Source organism: Syngnathus floridae, chromosome 7 (assembly GCF_059516105.1).
Source record: "Syngnathus floridae isolate MCC-2025c chromosome 7, RoL_Sflo_1.0, whole genome shotgun sequence".
NCBI lineage: Eukaryota > Metazoa > Chordata > Actinopteri > Syngnathiformes > Syngnathidae > Syngnathus > Syngnathus floridae.
The window spans coordinates 10750007-10767340 of NC_142419.1; the positions used below are offsets into that span (position 1 = coordinate 10750007).

The following is a 17334-nucleotide window of genomic DNA, read 5'->3' on the forward strand; positions in this document are numbered from 1 at the left end:
TTCACTCACCTATCAAGAAAAACAAAAAATCTTCAAGCAACTTGTGTTTTCAACCATTAGTTTTTTTCATCCTGTTATTGCACACTACTAACCAGACTTCAAGTGAGCTAGCAACCATGCAACACAATGTTATCATTTCTACAAACAAAATGCAAATGTGTCTATCTATCCATATTTTATACACAAAGATTAAAATAAACTTTATAAGAACTGAGACGATATGACAATGATAGACACTGACGTGAAAAAAGTCATGTCGCATTCTTCCATTGTAAACTCAGGGAGAAGCAAGAAGAGATTGTTGCTTTGCAGCCTGCTGGAATGAACTATTTTCCTAACTTGTCACATTTTACCGTTGATGAAGGGGTTATTAGCTGTGGGAGCAAGGATGACTAACAGCAGATTGGGGATGACATGAGGGATTTATTTTGCACCCGACGCGTTGCTTCCACTGAGCGACAAAATAATCCCACAACAAGTGAAAAATTCATGAAATCCTCGATGGATAAAATCCCACGCAACTCCAAAATCATCACTTTTCAGGACACGCCCAAAACGACATGTTTAGTGGGAATTTGAACACCCATTGCCCTCACCCTTTTGTGTTAAAAGAAATTGTGTCCTGCAAAATGGATTGCCTCATTTTTGTGGCCAGCACAAATTTAGGGCCAAATGCGGTCAATGTGCATGGGTAAAGTTGTTTTTTCTTTTGGCATTTTTATAGACAGGTGCAATTAGAATGGCTTTTGCCCCAAAAGTCAATGCACTCACCATCAACCACTCTTTTTTACTTGGTCCTGGCAGTGATTGGAAGCTGGCTGTGTCATTTACCTCGAGCCAGTCCGGCCGTCACATTGCAACATTGTAAATATGGTAGCAGAAAAATGTTTGTTGAATCCAACTGATGACTGCAGCATCAGACCACTAGGACTATTTTCCATGATTCTTAGACACAGAAGCAGGAAGTAGTCCTAAGTTCCAGTATACCAAAAACTTGTAAGATGGCTGCTACCGTTAGAGGCAGGTGAGACTCAAAACGTGAACGTAATAGGAAGGAACTAGAATTAAAGACAACAAACTGTAAGGCCGATGTTTATTCATAAATTAAAATAATTTTAAGTCAACCTTATGGTATACGGCAATACGGTATCAAAAATGCAACGGAAAGCCTGAACTGTGATTTCAATTCCTTTTGAAGTTCATCAATTTGTGTATACTGATTACCAGTATTGCATCTTCCATCACTGTATGGCCCAGTTGTAACTGCTGCACTTCATCTTTGGAGGTCAAACAGAACTGGGTTACAGTGAGTTGGAAAGCATATAATGATCTCATTTGTTTCCCGTCACTTGTGACGGGAAAAAGATTTGTTGTTTACAAAAGCTGTGTAGATGTTGCTTAAAATGTTATGACTCACCACTAGTATGACCATTAATTAGAAACATGTCATTCTCTAGTGTGTAGACAAGATGTATGCATTTGCATTTCAAAAGTGATGTCATGACTCATACACACAAGCATATTGTTAGTGCTGCTGTGTTACATACATTTACGTAAAACATTTTCAAAGAAAAATTCAGAGTAAAAGATCACAGAGGCATTGTCTTTCTTACTTCCCTCCTCACTTGCTCCAGGTTGTTTGTCAGCTGCATGGTCATGGCCCCTTTTAGACATTCATGCAACCAGTATTCCATGCAAAGATTACACAGAAACACGAAGAGTGTGCCGAGTTAAAATGTGATTTGTCCTCAATGATTGGAGGCAAAATGGAGATTTTTTTTCCTTGTGATGCAGCTATTGTAAGATTAATGCTGAGCACAAGTAATCTGACAGGATAATACAGTTGTTACGATGGTATTAGAACATAACCTAAAACAAGCGCATTCATTACTTGTGCTTATATCAGTCATCTCTGTGGATGAATAGCACTAGTAAGAATTATGGAAAACCACATGAAACATGCTGTGAAGTTGGGTTTTCATTTTTCGATCAAAGTATTAGAGAAAAAATGAAAATTGGAAACAAGATTAAGGTCAAAGTTTAGTCTGCTAAATAAATAGAACCTGCAGAGTGAAAGCTGATGATTCCCATATGGACCAACTTGAAATGAGATTGTTTGCCTCTTGTCCCTCTTGAATTAAATGACTCATTGTGCCAGTGATTTAAGAATAAGGGGAATCAGCATCAGGGGATGAAAGGGAGCCCTCGGAATTCTGCAGCTGCTACAAAAAGATGTATGCTTCATCACAGTGTGGTACTCTCGCCTCCCCACAATTCCTTCTTCCTGGCTTCTTCCTCCCTTTTGTAAACCGCGTGGGGCCACATCAGAGAATGAACAGCAGTGTGAATACGGATTTTATTTGTTGTCAGTGAATACAATCCAAAATGGATGAAAGTTCTGCTGAGACATTGTTGCTTTTTTAGCTGAGCTGTTAAGAAATAAGCATGCATGAGACTGTCTGAGGCTGCGTGGCTCTATATCATCATATACAACTTTTGGAAGGCAGTCTGTTTCTGTTTCTGTTTCTTATGTGGCATTTTCTTCTGTTTCTGTTTCAGAGACTAATCCAGTCTATTCCATGCTCTGCTGTGTAAAAGGGCTAAAGAAGAACTTTGTCAAAGCCTTGACATCGCTATGTACATTTAGAGCTCTTGTCCACACAGGACACACGAGCCACAAACGACATAACCCTTAAGCCTCCTGTTAAGTACAAGGAGAAAAGGCTGTAGCTGCTGCTCCAGGCAGCGTTTGACTAGAGATTGCCAAAAGACTAAATGCATCAGCATCTGCACCGGTGTAATGTTTAGAGAGTCTATTACATTGATAAGCATCATTACACTGAATTCATAGTGGAACCTGCAATGACAACTTTTTGTGGCCACTATGATTTTGGTTTCAATTGCCTCATGTTCTTGTTTTGTGTTTTGGAGCATTTCACACATGTATTCCCAATGACCTTTCGCTTCAGACTTTCAGCAACAGAGTGTTACATTGATCCAATGCTGTGAAAATATATTTACCAGAGTTAAACAAAGTTCTGCCAAAGCTAGAAAAAATGTGCTGTACTTGTTACAAAAGTTTTTGAAATGTCAAACATGGATGATTAAGTTGAATCTTTTGTAAATATTGTATATATATATATCCATATTTTCTGCACTGTAAGGCACACCTAAAATATCCAATTTTCTCAAAAGCCGACAGTGCGCTTTATAATCCGGTGCGCTTTATATATGGACCAATATGGATTCATGGGTGAGGACTAATTTATTAAAGTAAGCTTTACGTGTTTATTTTGTGTGTTGTGTGATATTAACGTTTGAGCAACGTTGAGTTATTGATACATTGTCATTGTTTTCACTATTTCGAGTGTTACTATATTGTTATTGCATTAACGTTTGAGCAACGTTGCGTTATTTATTCTATGCCCCTTATAATCCGATGGGCCTTATATATGAACAAAGTTTTAAAATGGGCCATTCATTGAAGGTGCACCTTATAATCCGGTGCGCCTTATAGTGCGGAAAATACGGTATTATATGTGTTTTGTGTGGCGTTCACATTACAAAAACATCAATGGTAGGCTGATTGATCAATCAAAATTCTCTGTAGGTTCGAGTGTGAGTTTGTTTGTCTATGTGTTCCCTGCGATTGGCTGGCAACCAATTCAGGGTGGCCTCCACCTACTGCCTGAAGTCAGCTGAGGTAGGCTCCAGGGCACCCTTGACCCACTTGAGGATAATCGGTTCAGATGATGGATGGATGGGGCCAGATGGATGGATTGATGGATGGATTGATAGATCGATGGATGGATATATATTTCAATAGCATCTGACTGTGGCAGAGGGGTACGATGGTAGGTGTCCTACACAAACACATGATTGTGGGTGCCAGGTCATCTTCAATTGCCACATCTTTCAGTTTACCTATATAAATGCACTGGCGCAATTTCTGCTTCTGCAATGTGTACGCCTCGATCACCCTAATGGGAATCACTGTCACTACATAAGCATAGAACGTAAATAGATGAACGGCGTGATTCTATTCATCAAAAATAAGTTCCGACTATATAGTTTCTGTATGGATATAATCTACTTTTCTGTGAGCAGACCTGTTGGGTGATTTTCACAGACAATATTACATTTAATAGCGCTATTAAATCACCGCGACAGTATGCAATTGCCACATGATTAGCAGCCCAGGAAAAAGCTTCTTTGATAGGCAGTGTGAAAGGAACTATTGAGTCATACCAGACGCCTTATCAGAACGATCAAGTGGCCCAATGTGCCGAGAGAGCAGCGGGTTTCGCTTTAAACATCTGCCTGCCTCACCGTTAATTACATATCATTATGAATTACATCATATGAGTGACAGCATCAAGGTGAAGATGCTTGTTCTTTCAACATGTCACGATTGCCATTAGGAACATTTTTTGTGTGTGGTTGTGAATAAGAGTCAGTGCCATTTGCTTCAAACTACAGCAGTTGCACATCAAGGCATTTTGATGCATATTGCTCCCCTCGGAGCAACTTCCAGCTTGCTAATGTGAGTGTTTTAGTAAAGTGTAACTGTTTGCTTGGAGAAATTAGACATTAGAGTGTCTATACAAAGACTGTGTAGGTGTGACTTTTAAATAAACATGCCTATATAAATACTTGAAGCTGCTGTTACTCTAATAAGGGTTTAAATTACACATTAACTCGTGGTTTTCTTGTTGTTTGCTTCCCTTGAGATACATACGTTATTGGTTTAAAACGGAATACTTTATGATGTTGAAAACATTCTAGAAATACATTCTGCATGAGTATAAGAGAGAGCAAACTAGTTCAACAACTAAGGCGGAGTAACACACTGAACATAGCACTAGATCACAGAGGTCACGAACCTTTTTGAAAGTGTTAACTACTTCTTGTCTGACTGATTAGTGTGAAGGGCAACTAATGTGATAAACACCTCCTCAATAATGATAAATCACTGGTGAGCTATTTTTCGAACAGACCTATGAGCAACGTATGCGGTTCTCGCGTGTTACTTGCCTACAGGCAACACATTGGTGACCCCTGGGTATTTTAAGGTCAGCTGTATGAATCACTCCACTTCCAATTACCCAATACAGTTCCAGTTGTTTTTGCGAATATGATTTCATTGAGTTTAGGTAGTGGTGGCAAGACTGCTCGGATAGGACACCTGCAATCGTCGTGAGGACAAGAGATTCAGAAAATGAATGATGGGTGGATGGATAGTCTGTAATGGGCAGCCAGTGAAGTTGCTCTAGAACAGAAGTGACGTGACTTCTCCGATGGGATCTTGTGAGAATGTGTGCTGCAGTTTAAGTCCAATTAAAATGAAGAAGTGTCTTTTCAAAATGGAAAAATGATGCTAAAGGTAAAACGCAGATGAAGCTGTTCATCCAGTTCAAGGTGTAGTGAATCTGTGCAGAGTTAAGTGAAATCCCAAGGACTATCACAGCATTTCAGGGCAAATTGTACTGACCCAAAAAGCTTGATCTCAGCCAAAGTGCATGAGTCATTCAACAGAATACCTAAAAGAGAAAGAATGAAAGAAGCTGAACAATGTACATTTGTATGGAGAAGACAGCTTTCAAACCGACAGCTGATTCAGTTTGGTAACGAAATGTGGTCCAAAATACCTCTCAACACGTGTTCGAGTATCACTGAGACTGACAGTTCAGCCTCATAAGGTTGAGCAAAAAAAGTATTGTTAACATACTGTCACGGGAAAATGTTAACACTCTCGGAGACAGGAGACATGACACATCCTTAGAGAATAATGAGAGATACAGTATAATAAAAACTTGCATACAGGGACTATTTCTCCAAAAACGATTACTCCTTAAACATGGTCAGATATGCAATCAAACACGGAGCTTCTCTCTGCAGATGCATAGTGACACACATGTTGGATAGAAAAAATGTGTCTCGATGCTGACGCTGAGTCATGGACAAATCTTCTAAATGAGTCTTTATCATGAATTGATTCGACTGAATGAAAAGAGGTCTCACATTGGCTAGAACTACGGCTGCCCTCAGCTCAAGAGGTGCAGTTGTGTTTGCAAGTATGTCCCTTTCACTCTGTATTCAGCAGTGTGAGTGCAATTCTGCCTTGAGGGATTATTCAGAGTATAATAGAAATGAATTAAGTGATTACTATCTACCATACACTGCAAGCAATCTACCTTCTTGATTGTTATGGTGATGGTGTTAATAATCCTCAATTTTGATTGACTCTTAATGTCACGGGTATATTCATCGTTTAATGCGGTACCATGGTAGAGGTCTTGGCTATATCCAAATGTGCGGTGTTATTTTGTGATGTTGATTACATTTTTGGCTCTTGGAGATAGACACAATTTTGAAAACATCCTAATCTCTAGGATTTTGCAGTCTGTTCAATCTATTCCTACACTTATATTCTAATTAACACCTCTCTGAAATTTAAATTATTACGTGAGGGGTTTCATTATGTTTGAATGTGCAGGTGAACGTGATGAAGCTAGACGACGCTTTCACACTCGCAGTATGTCCTAGCTGTGTCCGGCCTTGTTTATTTTCAGCATTGCTGACTCCTAACATCCGTAGTTCCAATGTTATTCCACTTGGGAGGTTTGTGTTGGGCTATTACCGCAACAAAGCTACTGACAATGGATGAGTAGGCACACCAACATTTTTCTCTAAGCACACCCCTCAGATGCTATCACAGTCCTCAGAGGATGGGCCGTGATTAGCATGGTTACTATGATTGCTATCATCTTGGCCCATCACAGTCGTTATCAGCAGAGCATTTCCCCGTGCGCTCCTTTCAGCCCAGTGATGTTTCCCCTAATGTGAGCTGGGGGGAACATTGCAGGGAGGCGTCTTCCATAAACACCTTGTTATCTCTCGGTTCTTCCCCAATTTTCTCGCCATTCAATCACTCTCATTTATTTCCACATCTCTCAATGAGTTGTGTCAGGCTGTACAGGTGAACAACAAAAGAACACACGTTTTATAAATATGTTTTTAGTTTGAAACTCTCTTTATGAAGCAGGTCACTACATTGGAGTTACAATATAAAGTGTTTATGTGTGTTTGGTGGGGTATGTGGCTATCATGTATTCACAGTACCATATTTTCTGCACTATAAGGCGCACCTAGAAACCTCCAATTTTCTCAAAAGCCGACAGTGCGCCTTATAATCAGGTGCGCCTTAGATATGGACCAATATTGAGCCACTACAGCAGGTGTGTCCAAAGTCCGGCCCGCGGGCCAAATGTATATATGTGATAGATGGACAAAGTTTTAATATAGGCCATTCATTGAAGGTGCACGTCATAATCCGGTGCGCCTTATATATGGACAAAGTTTTAAAATGGCCCATTCATTGAAGGTGCGCCTTATAATCCAGTGCGCCTTATAGTGCGGAAAATACGGTAAATGATTCTGGTTGCACATAGAGCTTTTGGCCTGGATTATGTTCTTCAAGTACTCAGATGATTTGGATTTCCCTCCTAAATTTTAAAAGGTACATTCTAGGTTGAATTTAAAACAAAATTGTCCATTGCGTGAATGTTTCTTTCTTTAGCCTGTACTCCACCTCTTGCCCAAATTTAGCTGGAATGGGCTTCATCTCACTAGTTACATAGTAGAATGGATAGATGGATGGGTTTGTTCAGCCCTGTGATTGTTCGGTGATTATTTATATCATGTGTCCCATCTCTCACCCAAAATCAGCTTGAAGAGATTACAATTTCTTCATGACCTCAACCACAATTGGTATAAAAATTGGATGGAATTATGATTTATCTTTTGCAAAAATGTGTTATTGCTGTGATGAAATTTATTTCTAAATGCCCATCCATCCATTTTAGGTTTATGTTGGGGTTCAGCCGGAGCCTGTCGTGGTTGAATTAAATTGAGAGGTGAGGTAACTCCTGGCCTGATCATCAGCCGATTACAGGGCCTATAAAGAAAAATTCAAATTCATTTGGAATATTTTGATTCATTCATTAACCGTAATTACATATTTGTGAAAGCGGTAGGAAGCCATAATAACCTGGAGAAAAGGCATGAAAGCACGGGGACAATATGTAAACTCCACACAGGAAGCCCTTAAGTAATATTTTCTAAAAATATAAAGTATAAACTCATAGTATAAAAAAATATAAAGACCTCTGAGGCAGAGGTGCTAACCAACTGCCCTTCATGATGCCAATAAATTCTATGGTGATTACGTTGGAAAAGCCACTTTGCCTTCCAGTGAAGTGGAGTGAGCGCAAGATGTTTAATAAGCTGCCAAACATAGTGGCATTGCTTTAATCCGTTCTGTGATGGTGGGCAAACTTTGATTTTGTCAGAGTCTGCCATGCCAAAGAACCAATTAGTCTGCCATGACAGCCAGCCAATCAGTCTGTCAGCCAGTCAGCAACAACCCGCTATTTAAGACTCTGTTGACACTGCAATCTTGGTCAGAGTGTTCGACATTCCTTTCTGCAAGACACTACAATGCCACCACTGAATCCACTTCACTTTCTGCCCATGACAAGGAGAACTGCCATTTCAAGTTGTTTCTTCCCGTGGCTATGCCTTCTGTTCCCCTCATCGAGTTCTGCCAGAGTGCAATGTCCTATCGAGCCCTTCATGGCCTATGTCACGATGACGTCACGGTATTAGCTGGAGGAAAAAAGATGGGAAGCCAGCAGTTCACCCAGCTACTGTCGTGGAAAAATGTCACCTTGTTGTGGTTTTAGTTGGTAAAACTGTAAAACAAAGACGATTCATGTATGTATCCTTGACACAGTCTTTTATCAGTTCCACATTTTGTGAATACTATCACTTCAACTTTGGAGTCCAGCAATAAACAAAAGAATAATAAAATCTACTGACCATGGCAAATTGTATACTGTACATACACTACCATTCAAAAGTTTGGGGTCACTTAGAAATGCGCTTACTTTTAAATTGAAAGAAGAAGGCTAATAGCCGATTAGAAAATCCTTGAAAACCCTGGCGCAATTATATTAGTTTCCATGAAAAACACAAAATCGCCTGGGTGACCCCAAATCTTTGAATGGTAGTGTAAGTATTAAGCATATTCTCATAAAATTTTATTTCAATCTTGCATTAGTATTTGTAGGTCACTGGTCAAATGGTACTTGGACATTCTTTTAAATTGTTCATTAGTTTCTCAGATCTCTTATTCATTCTGCGTGTTAACCAAAGCCTTTTATAAATTTTGACCAAATGGGAATGTGAAACTCCAAATGCATTTGATGGAGCGCCGAAAGGCAAATATTTAAATGAAGTGCGCTTGTCATGAGAATGTGTAATCCACTTAATGCTTATTCAAACAAAAATAAAATGGAGCGCTCAAAGTAATTTAAAGTCTTGGTATCTTTTGAGAATCGTCTCCTACTGCTATGTCAGCCTGAGACAATAGAGACCTCCTATAATTATTGCTGGCTAAATAAAAGCAACTGTGACATGGATTAAAGACAATTATTTTTGGCATATCTTGATTTCACAAACTATTCATATTTTTTCCTTTTATCCTGTCGAGAATGTGAGAAATTTGGGACATACCGAAACATACAGATAAATTATTAAACAAAAAATTTGAGTCAATGTTGTGGATGGCTTTTTTTTTTCCCCCAAAAAACATAAACCAGGTCGCTCAGGTACGATTATTTTAGGGAGGGAAATCATTAATAAATTTCTGTTCATTTAAATTACAGCACAACTTTGAGCCCAAATCCACAACAGTTTAAGATATGTATATGTATCTGGGAGTTTGAAAACACTTAACATATTGTCCAAATTGTACAATTGTAATGTACATTTACTGCCTTGCTGAGTTACATTGTGTATGTGTAGCAAATTTTCAACCCACAAGACTCTGAAGGATTTTTAGAGACCACCCAGGTGGATTAACAATTGGTGTGCATTCATGCAATGTTTTTTTTTGTTGCCATTATTAAATACAATTTCTACTTTTCTCTGAATAAGGATTACTGCATTCTCAGTAATGACAAACGTTTTAGCCGTACAATTGCACCTCAAAAAAATATTGCCTGCAACCCTCAGTGTATGAATGGTGTGTTTGCATTGGAACTGAAGAAGTTGAATTCCCTGTTAGGAAAACATAGTTTCATTATATATATTAATATATTTTACGTGTATATGCATGTACTCATAATTTAGTGTAGTTTGACAACATTAGCAGCCTGCACATTTTCGAAGGTCAGCATGAGAGACGATGACCTAAGACCTGAAAGCATTTTGCGTTGCCAATAAGACGATGAGGTCTGGAAGTATTTTGAACAATTGATAATATTATCACTAAACAGTCTGTTCACAGTCAGCATATCTATTTTAGAGATTAAATATGAATGTGTAGGCCGCGTAAATTATGTGTTTGCAGGGAATCTGACGAGGTGGGGAGAACAACTCCATGGTGACAGCGAAGGTGATCACCTTCATGACTGTGACACCAAAGGATGGGGAGCCCAGACAGAAAGGCTGTCGCCTGAGTAGCAGACGCTCAGGGATGCTGATGAGACCTCAACTGACATACTTTTAGAGTTGTAACATTGGCAGGCTACGATATACTAAGTGTGTGGACTGCAGGAGTAGAGCTAGAGTCGTCGCTTTTTGACCCTGCCCGTATGCGGGCACGAGTTTCGGCAAGGTAGAAAAAGCAGTCCAGTGCTGTATACTCTCCTGAACCCAGAGAATCAATAATAACAGATCAGATAAAAAAAAGCACCTCGTGTGAGTATGTTTTTTATTGTGTTGGTGTGAGTACCTTCCCTAATCTGTAGAAACACAAACATACATTGAGTAATTTGGAAATAGACAATGGCGCACTCCCCAGAAGACGAAATCCAACAGAACCTGTCACTATTTTTCTACCCTTGTCAGACTTTGATGATGTTATACACATGGTAGAATGTGTGTAAGAATGTGTGAATGTTTCATTGCAAGATGTGTGAATGTGTGATGTCACAGATAGAGTGTGGTTTGTGACATCATGTCACTCCATAAAGTATTAGCACTGAGGTGTAGGTCTCGCTCTCTCAGCCCGTCGCACACACACATGCACGCACACGCACGCACATGCAATGTACAACCTTTCTTGCCCTGAGCTTTTATCAGCAACTCATTTCTTATTATCTCAAACATCAATTATACCCATTTGTCCTCAAATTCCGATTCTAAAGATGAAGAGAGGACGAGATGTATACATAAGGAGAAACAGGCAGACAGTCAAAGAGAAAATGGGCTTTTTTAATTAAGATTACAATCGACAGGCACTCTTTTGAGATGAAACTTTCTATGTCTCATTTTGGGATTAGTTTGATCCCGATTCTTTTCATCGAGCCTAAGGTCATGTTTGTCTTTGCAAGCCCCAATCGGTAATTTCTAGCACTCTTAAACATACGTTGTTAAGAAGAAATGGCACATGAATGTACCAAATGTCAAGTAGATTCGTATAAACGGGTTGAAAGGTCAGCGACAGCGTTACTTGTAGTCATGAACTAAGCCATGGCTGGATTACATGAAATCAACTATTATGTTGTTGTATTACATACTAATTTCTTTTGCTGCTTTTGCCAAAGTGACATCTCTTTAGGCAGAACCAAAATTAACCCAAACTTACTTGCCACAACATTAGTTCCACTTGCAGTGTTGTGTGGTCCAATTCAATTGCTTCGATGGTATTACTCTTTTTGCAATTACAATCGGTAGGACCAATTTCTATTTAATATAAAATTGATATAAATTAGAGACCCTGTGTCTTATGACTTCTGGTAATAATTTGTGTCCATCATTTTCTATTGATGATTATTTCTCACAAATCCAAATGTGTGTTTGCTGTTGTGTGACAATTGATGATTGAGTCATGAAGTGCCACCTAATGAGTGCAAGTGGCAACAGTGATATGTACTTCCATTGGTAGAGCAAATTTGGATGAGCAGTGGCTCATTTGCAGGAGATAGGACTGCCAGCCCCAAAGTGTCGACAGGGCTGTTTGTAGCAAATCATAGAGATGAACTGTTTAATAAGTGTGTGTGTAAGTGTGGGTGTGTGGTGGTTTTCTTTAAGTACTCACGCTGTGAACGCTGAGCTTTCTGCCACTATGCCCTCACTCTGGCTCACAACTATGAGCTCCAAGTGATGCATGTAACACTAAACAACATCCTGACTATTTTTTTTTGTTTGTCAATCCACCCTAGTGAGCGTCTTTACAGGCTTAATCTGTGGATGTTCACTCGTAATGTTTGCAGTAAATATTATCCTGCATTCCAATAAAGATGGGATATTTTGTAAAATGTAAATAAAAACATAACTTAATGATTTACAAAGATTTTTCAACTGAACGCACTACAAATATAAAATATTTAACATTCATATGGATAAACAGTAGCCAGCAAATATTCTCTTATTTTTGATTCTACATTCAGATGCTCAAAACATTGTACAGAGTTATGTTGGTACAAATCAAGGACCCCCTGAAATTTTTTACTTGTTATTCGCGACCTACTCATCATATGTCAGTAACACGCAGTTGAGCATCACCATTGTCAAGAATGTTTTGGTTACTCAATTAGGCATATCTATGTGAGGACAACATATTGAAAACAGCTCCAAGTATGAAACTGCATCTGCAACAACAAACACACCGGCAAATACAATAATAAAAGACAATTAGCAAGATGTGGTTTAAAATAACAACGACCTCACAGAGCAAAAAAAAATACTTTGCTTACACTGTCGACAGACGGAACGAGCATCAATATCAACACAGTTTATAACGGTTATTATGCTTGTTCTTATTCACGCTGTGATGAAGACAGATCGTGCAAAGTTTTTTAATCTAAGAGAGTCGCTTTCTGGGAAGACTAATTAATATTTATGTATATGGTACTTTTAAGTAGCACAACTGTATAAAAATAAGAAAAACATTACTTTTCATTCTAAATATATCTTGTATTTTTCTTGCAGTTTATCAGCACGTTTGCTGTGTTGTGTTTTCTGTGTATTTTAGTACCTTCTTGAAGTATTGCCTTGTGTCAGACGTTACCCATCTTAGAGATGCCTAGAGATGTTTGTGTATCGTAGGTGATGAAGCCGAATCTTAGGTTTGATTTTGCTATGAAAATAAAGCAGTGTAAAAGCAGCTTTTTTGTTGTGCATGGAGGTCACAGACAAAACAGCTTATCGTATATACATAAGTGCCTTTCAATCTTTGTCCTTCAGGAGATGACGGAGGGAACTTGCACAATGACAAGCAAAAGATTACTTTCATCTGTCTTCATTAGGTTTCCTCATTCCTTGTGTTATTATTAAGGCAAGCTATTCTATTGTTTTCCCCATGCATCTTTTCTATTTCTCTTTGTGAAGGCATGCTACTATGTGCACTCAATTGCGGGAACATCAGTGAGAGCATGCAGCGGTAAAATAAAGACATGAAAATAGACATGAAAAGATCAACATACATATATATATATATATACACACATACACCCATACATACATCCATACATACATACATACATACATACATACATACATATATATATATATATATATATATACATACATTATTTATTATTTATATATATATATATATATATATATATATATATATATATATATATATATATATATATATATATATATATATATATATATAAAAACCTAAAACTTTCTCAAAACCCGACAGTGCGCCTTATAGTCTGGTGCGCCTTATATAAGGGCAACGTTTTAAAATGGGCCATTCCTTGCGCCTTATAGTCCGGTGCACCTTATAGTCCGGAAAATACAGTATATATATTCCATCTTCTATACCGCTTCTCCCCACAGAGGTCACAGGCACTTTGCTCAGTCTCAACATCCTAACGTTAACATCTTAATGTTGCAAATACCACCGCCACACTGAGACGCATTCTGCTTCGTGTATTCATTTGTGACGCATCACACCAAATGCCCGCTATTTATGAATCAGATCTGTTTTTGTTCAATTTTTACTGTTTAGCACCACACAAAAGCCACACAATCCTGTAGTGAATTCAGCCCATAGTGTTTTACAACAGTACCTAAAAGCATTTACAATTGCACACATGGAAAGAAATAAGAATATAGACTGAGAGGGTCGGGCCGTAAATGGTGTGTCAACAGTTTGTCCTTGGCGGATGTCTGAAAAGAAGTTTTGTGTTACTTTGTATTCATTCTTTGCTTTATGTCTTTTCTGACTCATTTTCAAGTGGAAAAGACATTGAATGTATAGACTCATAGATGACTCATGTGTTGGGCACCTCAATTTATTCTAAAGAGTTCCCTGAAACCTAACCCAAGTGTTTGCCTGTTTGAATAATGTCAATGCACCACATTGGTGCATTTGTTTTGTGTACGTGGTGATGAATTGCTTCTTTTGAATGTTCTTGAATTCCACTTTTTATTTAGTTGCGCTTTTATGTATCTTCCCCATGTACAAATCTGGCTCTTCAGCAGTGAATTTGACAGCTAGACAGAAAAGCTTCTTTCCTGGAACTCCAATCAATCATGGATTCATCAAAAATACACAATTTCATACAGCTTCTCTGTTGGCAGCTCAGAGAATGGGTAAATATGATTGTTTTTTTTTTGATAGCAGAGCGAGGTAATCATCTTATTTTCTCCATTCCGACTTTGTGATGGAAAAGAGGCAAGTGACTAAAAAAAGTGCAGAAATTCATTTGACTTTCTGTACTTTGCTGTTGCCTGTTCTCCTTCTTATGCGATACTTACTATGGCTGTTGGAGGATTATCCTGACGTCTCCCGCTCCCCATCTCTTCAGTTTCTCTGCTTTGGCTGGGGTTGGAAATGATCCCCCTTTCCTAGAACTGCTGGAGAAGGGAACAAGTCCTTGCCAAATCCTCTGCCAGGCTGCCAAGCTGTGGGGGGTAGATAGAGGTGTTGTGTTTGTACATGTGACCTGCTGTTTTCTGTTTGCTGATACAATCGACAATGTCGAGAAATAACAACAAAAAGGCAAACTCACTTCATCATCGTAGTGCAAATGTAGACATTTCAAATAAAAACAGAATAGGATAGAGTCTTGAAGTCATTGTTGCAGAAAATTAAATGTACTTTACTGACTTTGGAGGTTAAACAGTGCATTGAAAGAACCATACCACAAACACTGGAAAATTCAACGATGATTGCTTTCAGATTGTAAGAGAAACTCAGATTCTGCACATTTCATTGACTGAATGTGCACTTCAATATTTTTTTTTTTCAGAATCAGCTACTTATCATAGGCTACATTCACAGGGACACATTTATTCGGATTAAAAGCCTGATCGAAATAATTATACTTCACGTACACAACTTATTCGGAATATTATGAGGGGATCAAGTCTATTCCAATGATGATTTTATTCAGAATGAGAGGGGTGCTTAATGTCGATTGATAGTCTGATTGGCGCACACAAAAATACTTATCCTAAAATTTTGGAACAGACCCCCGTGCATGTCTGTAGCATCAGTATACATGTTTCCGTGAAACTGCTCATTTTGAGCCACACAAATACTTTTCACAAATACTACAGTTAGTGGTCAGGACGTGGCACTTTATTTCTCTGTCTTTTGTGATATTAAAATGGCATTCATGTTGGTTTTACAAATTACACAGTATCAATTTTTCTGTGTGGCTGGATTTGGAGAGCAATTCACAATGTCAAGTGAGAGCTTAGATTCTGAAACATTTTCAGACTTACGTAAAGCTGCGTAAATGGGATATAGAATACTGGTGATTGTGTTCTGCAGGGGAGAACAGTGTCCTATAAAGGACAGAGAGAAATATGGGAGGAAGCCCAAATGACTTCACTGTATATCCAATATACTACTATTATTTTGACTTTTGATGAATAGCTGTAATCACCTACAGTAGATTTCCATTCCAGAAAAAGTGATGCCCCTGATACATAAACTTTGAACAAGGGAGTTTTCTCGTATGATCAATAAAGCCTTTTGATATAAGAGGTGACTCAGATGCATTTTCTGATGTAACCTCCAGACATTCAGGCATTGTTATTCTGTCAATGTGCTGGGAGAATTGTGATTATTTGGAAAAGCACATTTTCTAACGTAGGCTATCATGTACAAGATTTGCAGCTTTCAGGATTGTGTAGCACTGAACGATGCCCCAAGTAATTCTCTAAACAACAAATTTCTCATCCTGATGCAGACAAGTATTAATCCGTAGCACTGCTTTCCTCTTGCTATGAAAATGACTAACCGATGTCATAGTGTACTCCATTCCATCAAATAACGAGCATAAAAATTGTCACCAAACCAGACAGCCATCAAATGTTACATGGCACAGGAAACAAATTGTTGGTTTATTTCTTGTTATAAAGTTTGTTTGGTTGATTTGTGGAAATTACAGTGCAACCCCCCCCCAACGTTTTTATACTTATGTGGCATTGAGTAAACAAAGGTAATCAATACAAAACATAATAAAAGGTACACACATGGGGCGCTAATTTTTGTACATCCATTATGTACATGATGCATCAACGCATCCAATAGGGGACATGGTGGTTTCACAGTGACAATAGCAAAATATTTTGACGGTGTGCAACTGTGAAAACATCAGACAAAACAAAGAAAGGAGAAAATGGAGGAATCAGTTATCCATGTAGTGTCCTGCACTCTGAGACACAAGATGATGCACCTTAAGCTGGTAAAACAAGACGCAGCAATGGGGAAGACCTGCACTACTGTTGATGTGCCAGGTTGGTTGTATCATAAGATAAGAGATTTCCGTAACACTGACAAATGCATATTGGTGAACTGCGATCTATTGGTGGCTTAGCATCCATGGCCAACTATGTACAAACTTGCTGCTGTCATCCTTGGGTCAACCTGTGCTCTGCCCTGCAGTGGACATCACCATGGTAACCAAGTTGCAGTATGTAAGCTCCTTAACCCCTTGCCCCATCGGTGTAGCAGGTAACTGGAGCCAATGCCATTTAACTTTCAGCAAGGGTCCTCAATTTATCGACCAGGGATTATTTTGGAAGGTGGGAAGAAGCCGGAGAAAACATGGGTGCAATGTGCGCCATGGGAAGGTCAAAATTCAACATTGTCCATAGGTGAGTGCCTCTCTCCTTATCTGATTTCATCTGGGATAAGATCCAGCCCACTCGCAAACTTAACAAAGCCAAAAGATCTAAACAATGGAAGGATGGATGGTAAAACCTTAGATTGTGGCAGGAAGCTGGTATATCCAGAGAAAAGCTGGGATTCAAACCCAGAACCTTATTACTATGAGGCAGACGTTCTATCCGCAA

General features: G+C 38.7%; 2 protein-coding genes across 2 annotated transcripts in view; one reads left to right on the forward strand and one right to left on the reverse strand.

The window, feature by feature from the left end:
• Positions 1–17334, forward strand: part of LOC148395199 (calsyntenin-2-like) — a 140178-nt gene that overhangs the window by 16603 nt on the left and 106241 nt on the right. The gene's annotated exons all lie outside the window — the stretch shown is intronic.
• LOC148395200 (uncharacterized) overlaps positions 14311–17334 on the reverse strand; it is a 79976-nt gene continuing 76952 nt past the window's right edge. Inside the window, exons 3-4 of the mRNA XM_088381017.1 lie at positions 14785–14931; positions 14311–14709 (exon numbers count right to left, since the gene is read on the reverse strand). Of these exons, the coding sequence (XP_088237143.1) occupies positions 14661–14709; positions 14785–14931 (196 nt within the window). The 3' untranslated portion in view covers positions 14311–14660. The remainder of the gene's footprint in view (positions 14710–14784; positions 14932–17334) is intronic.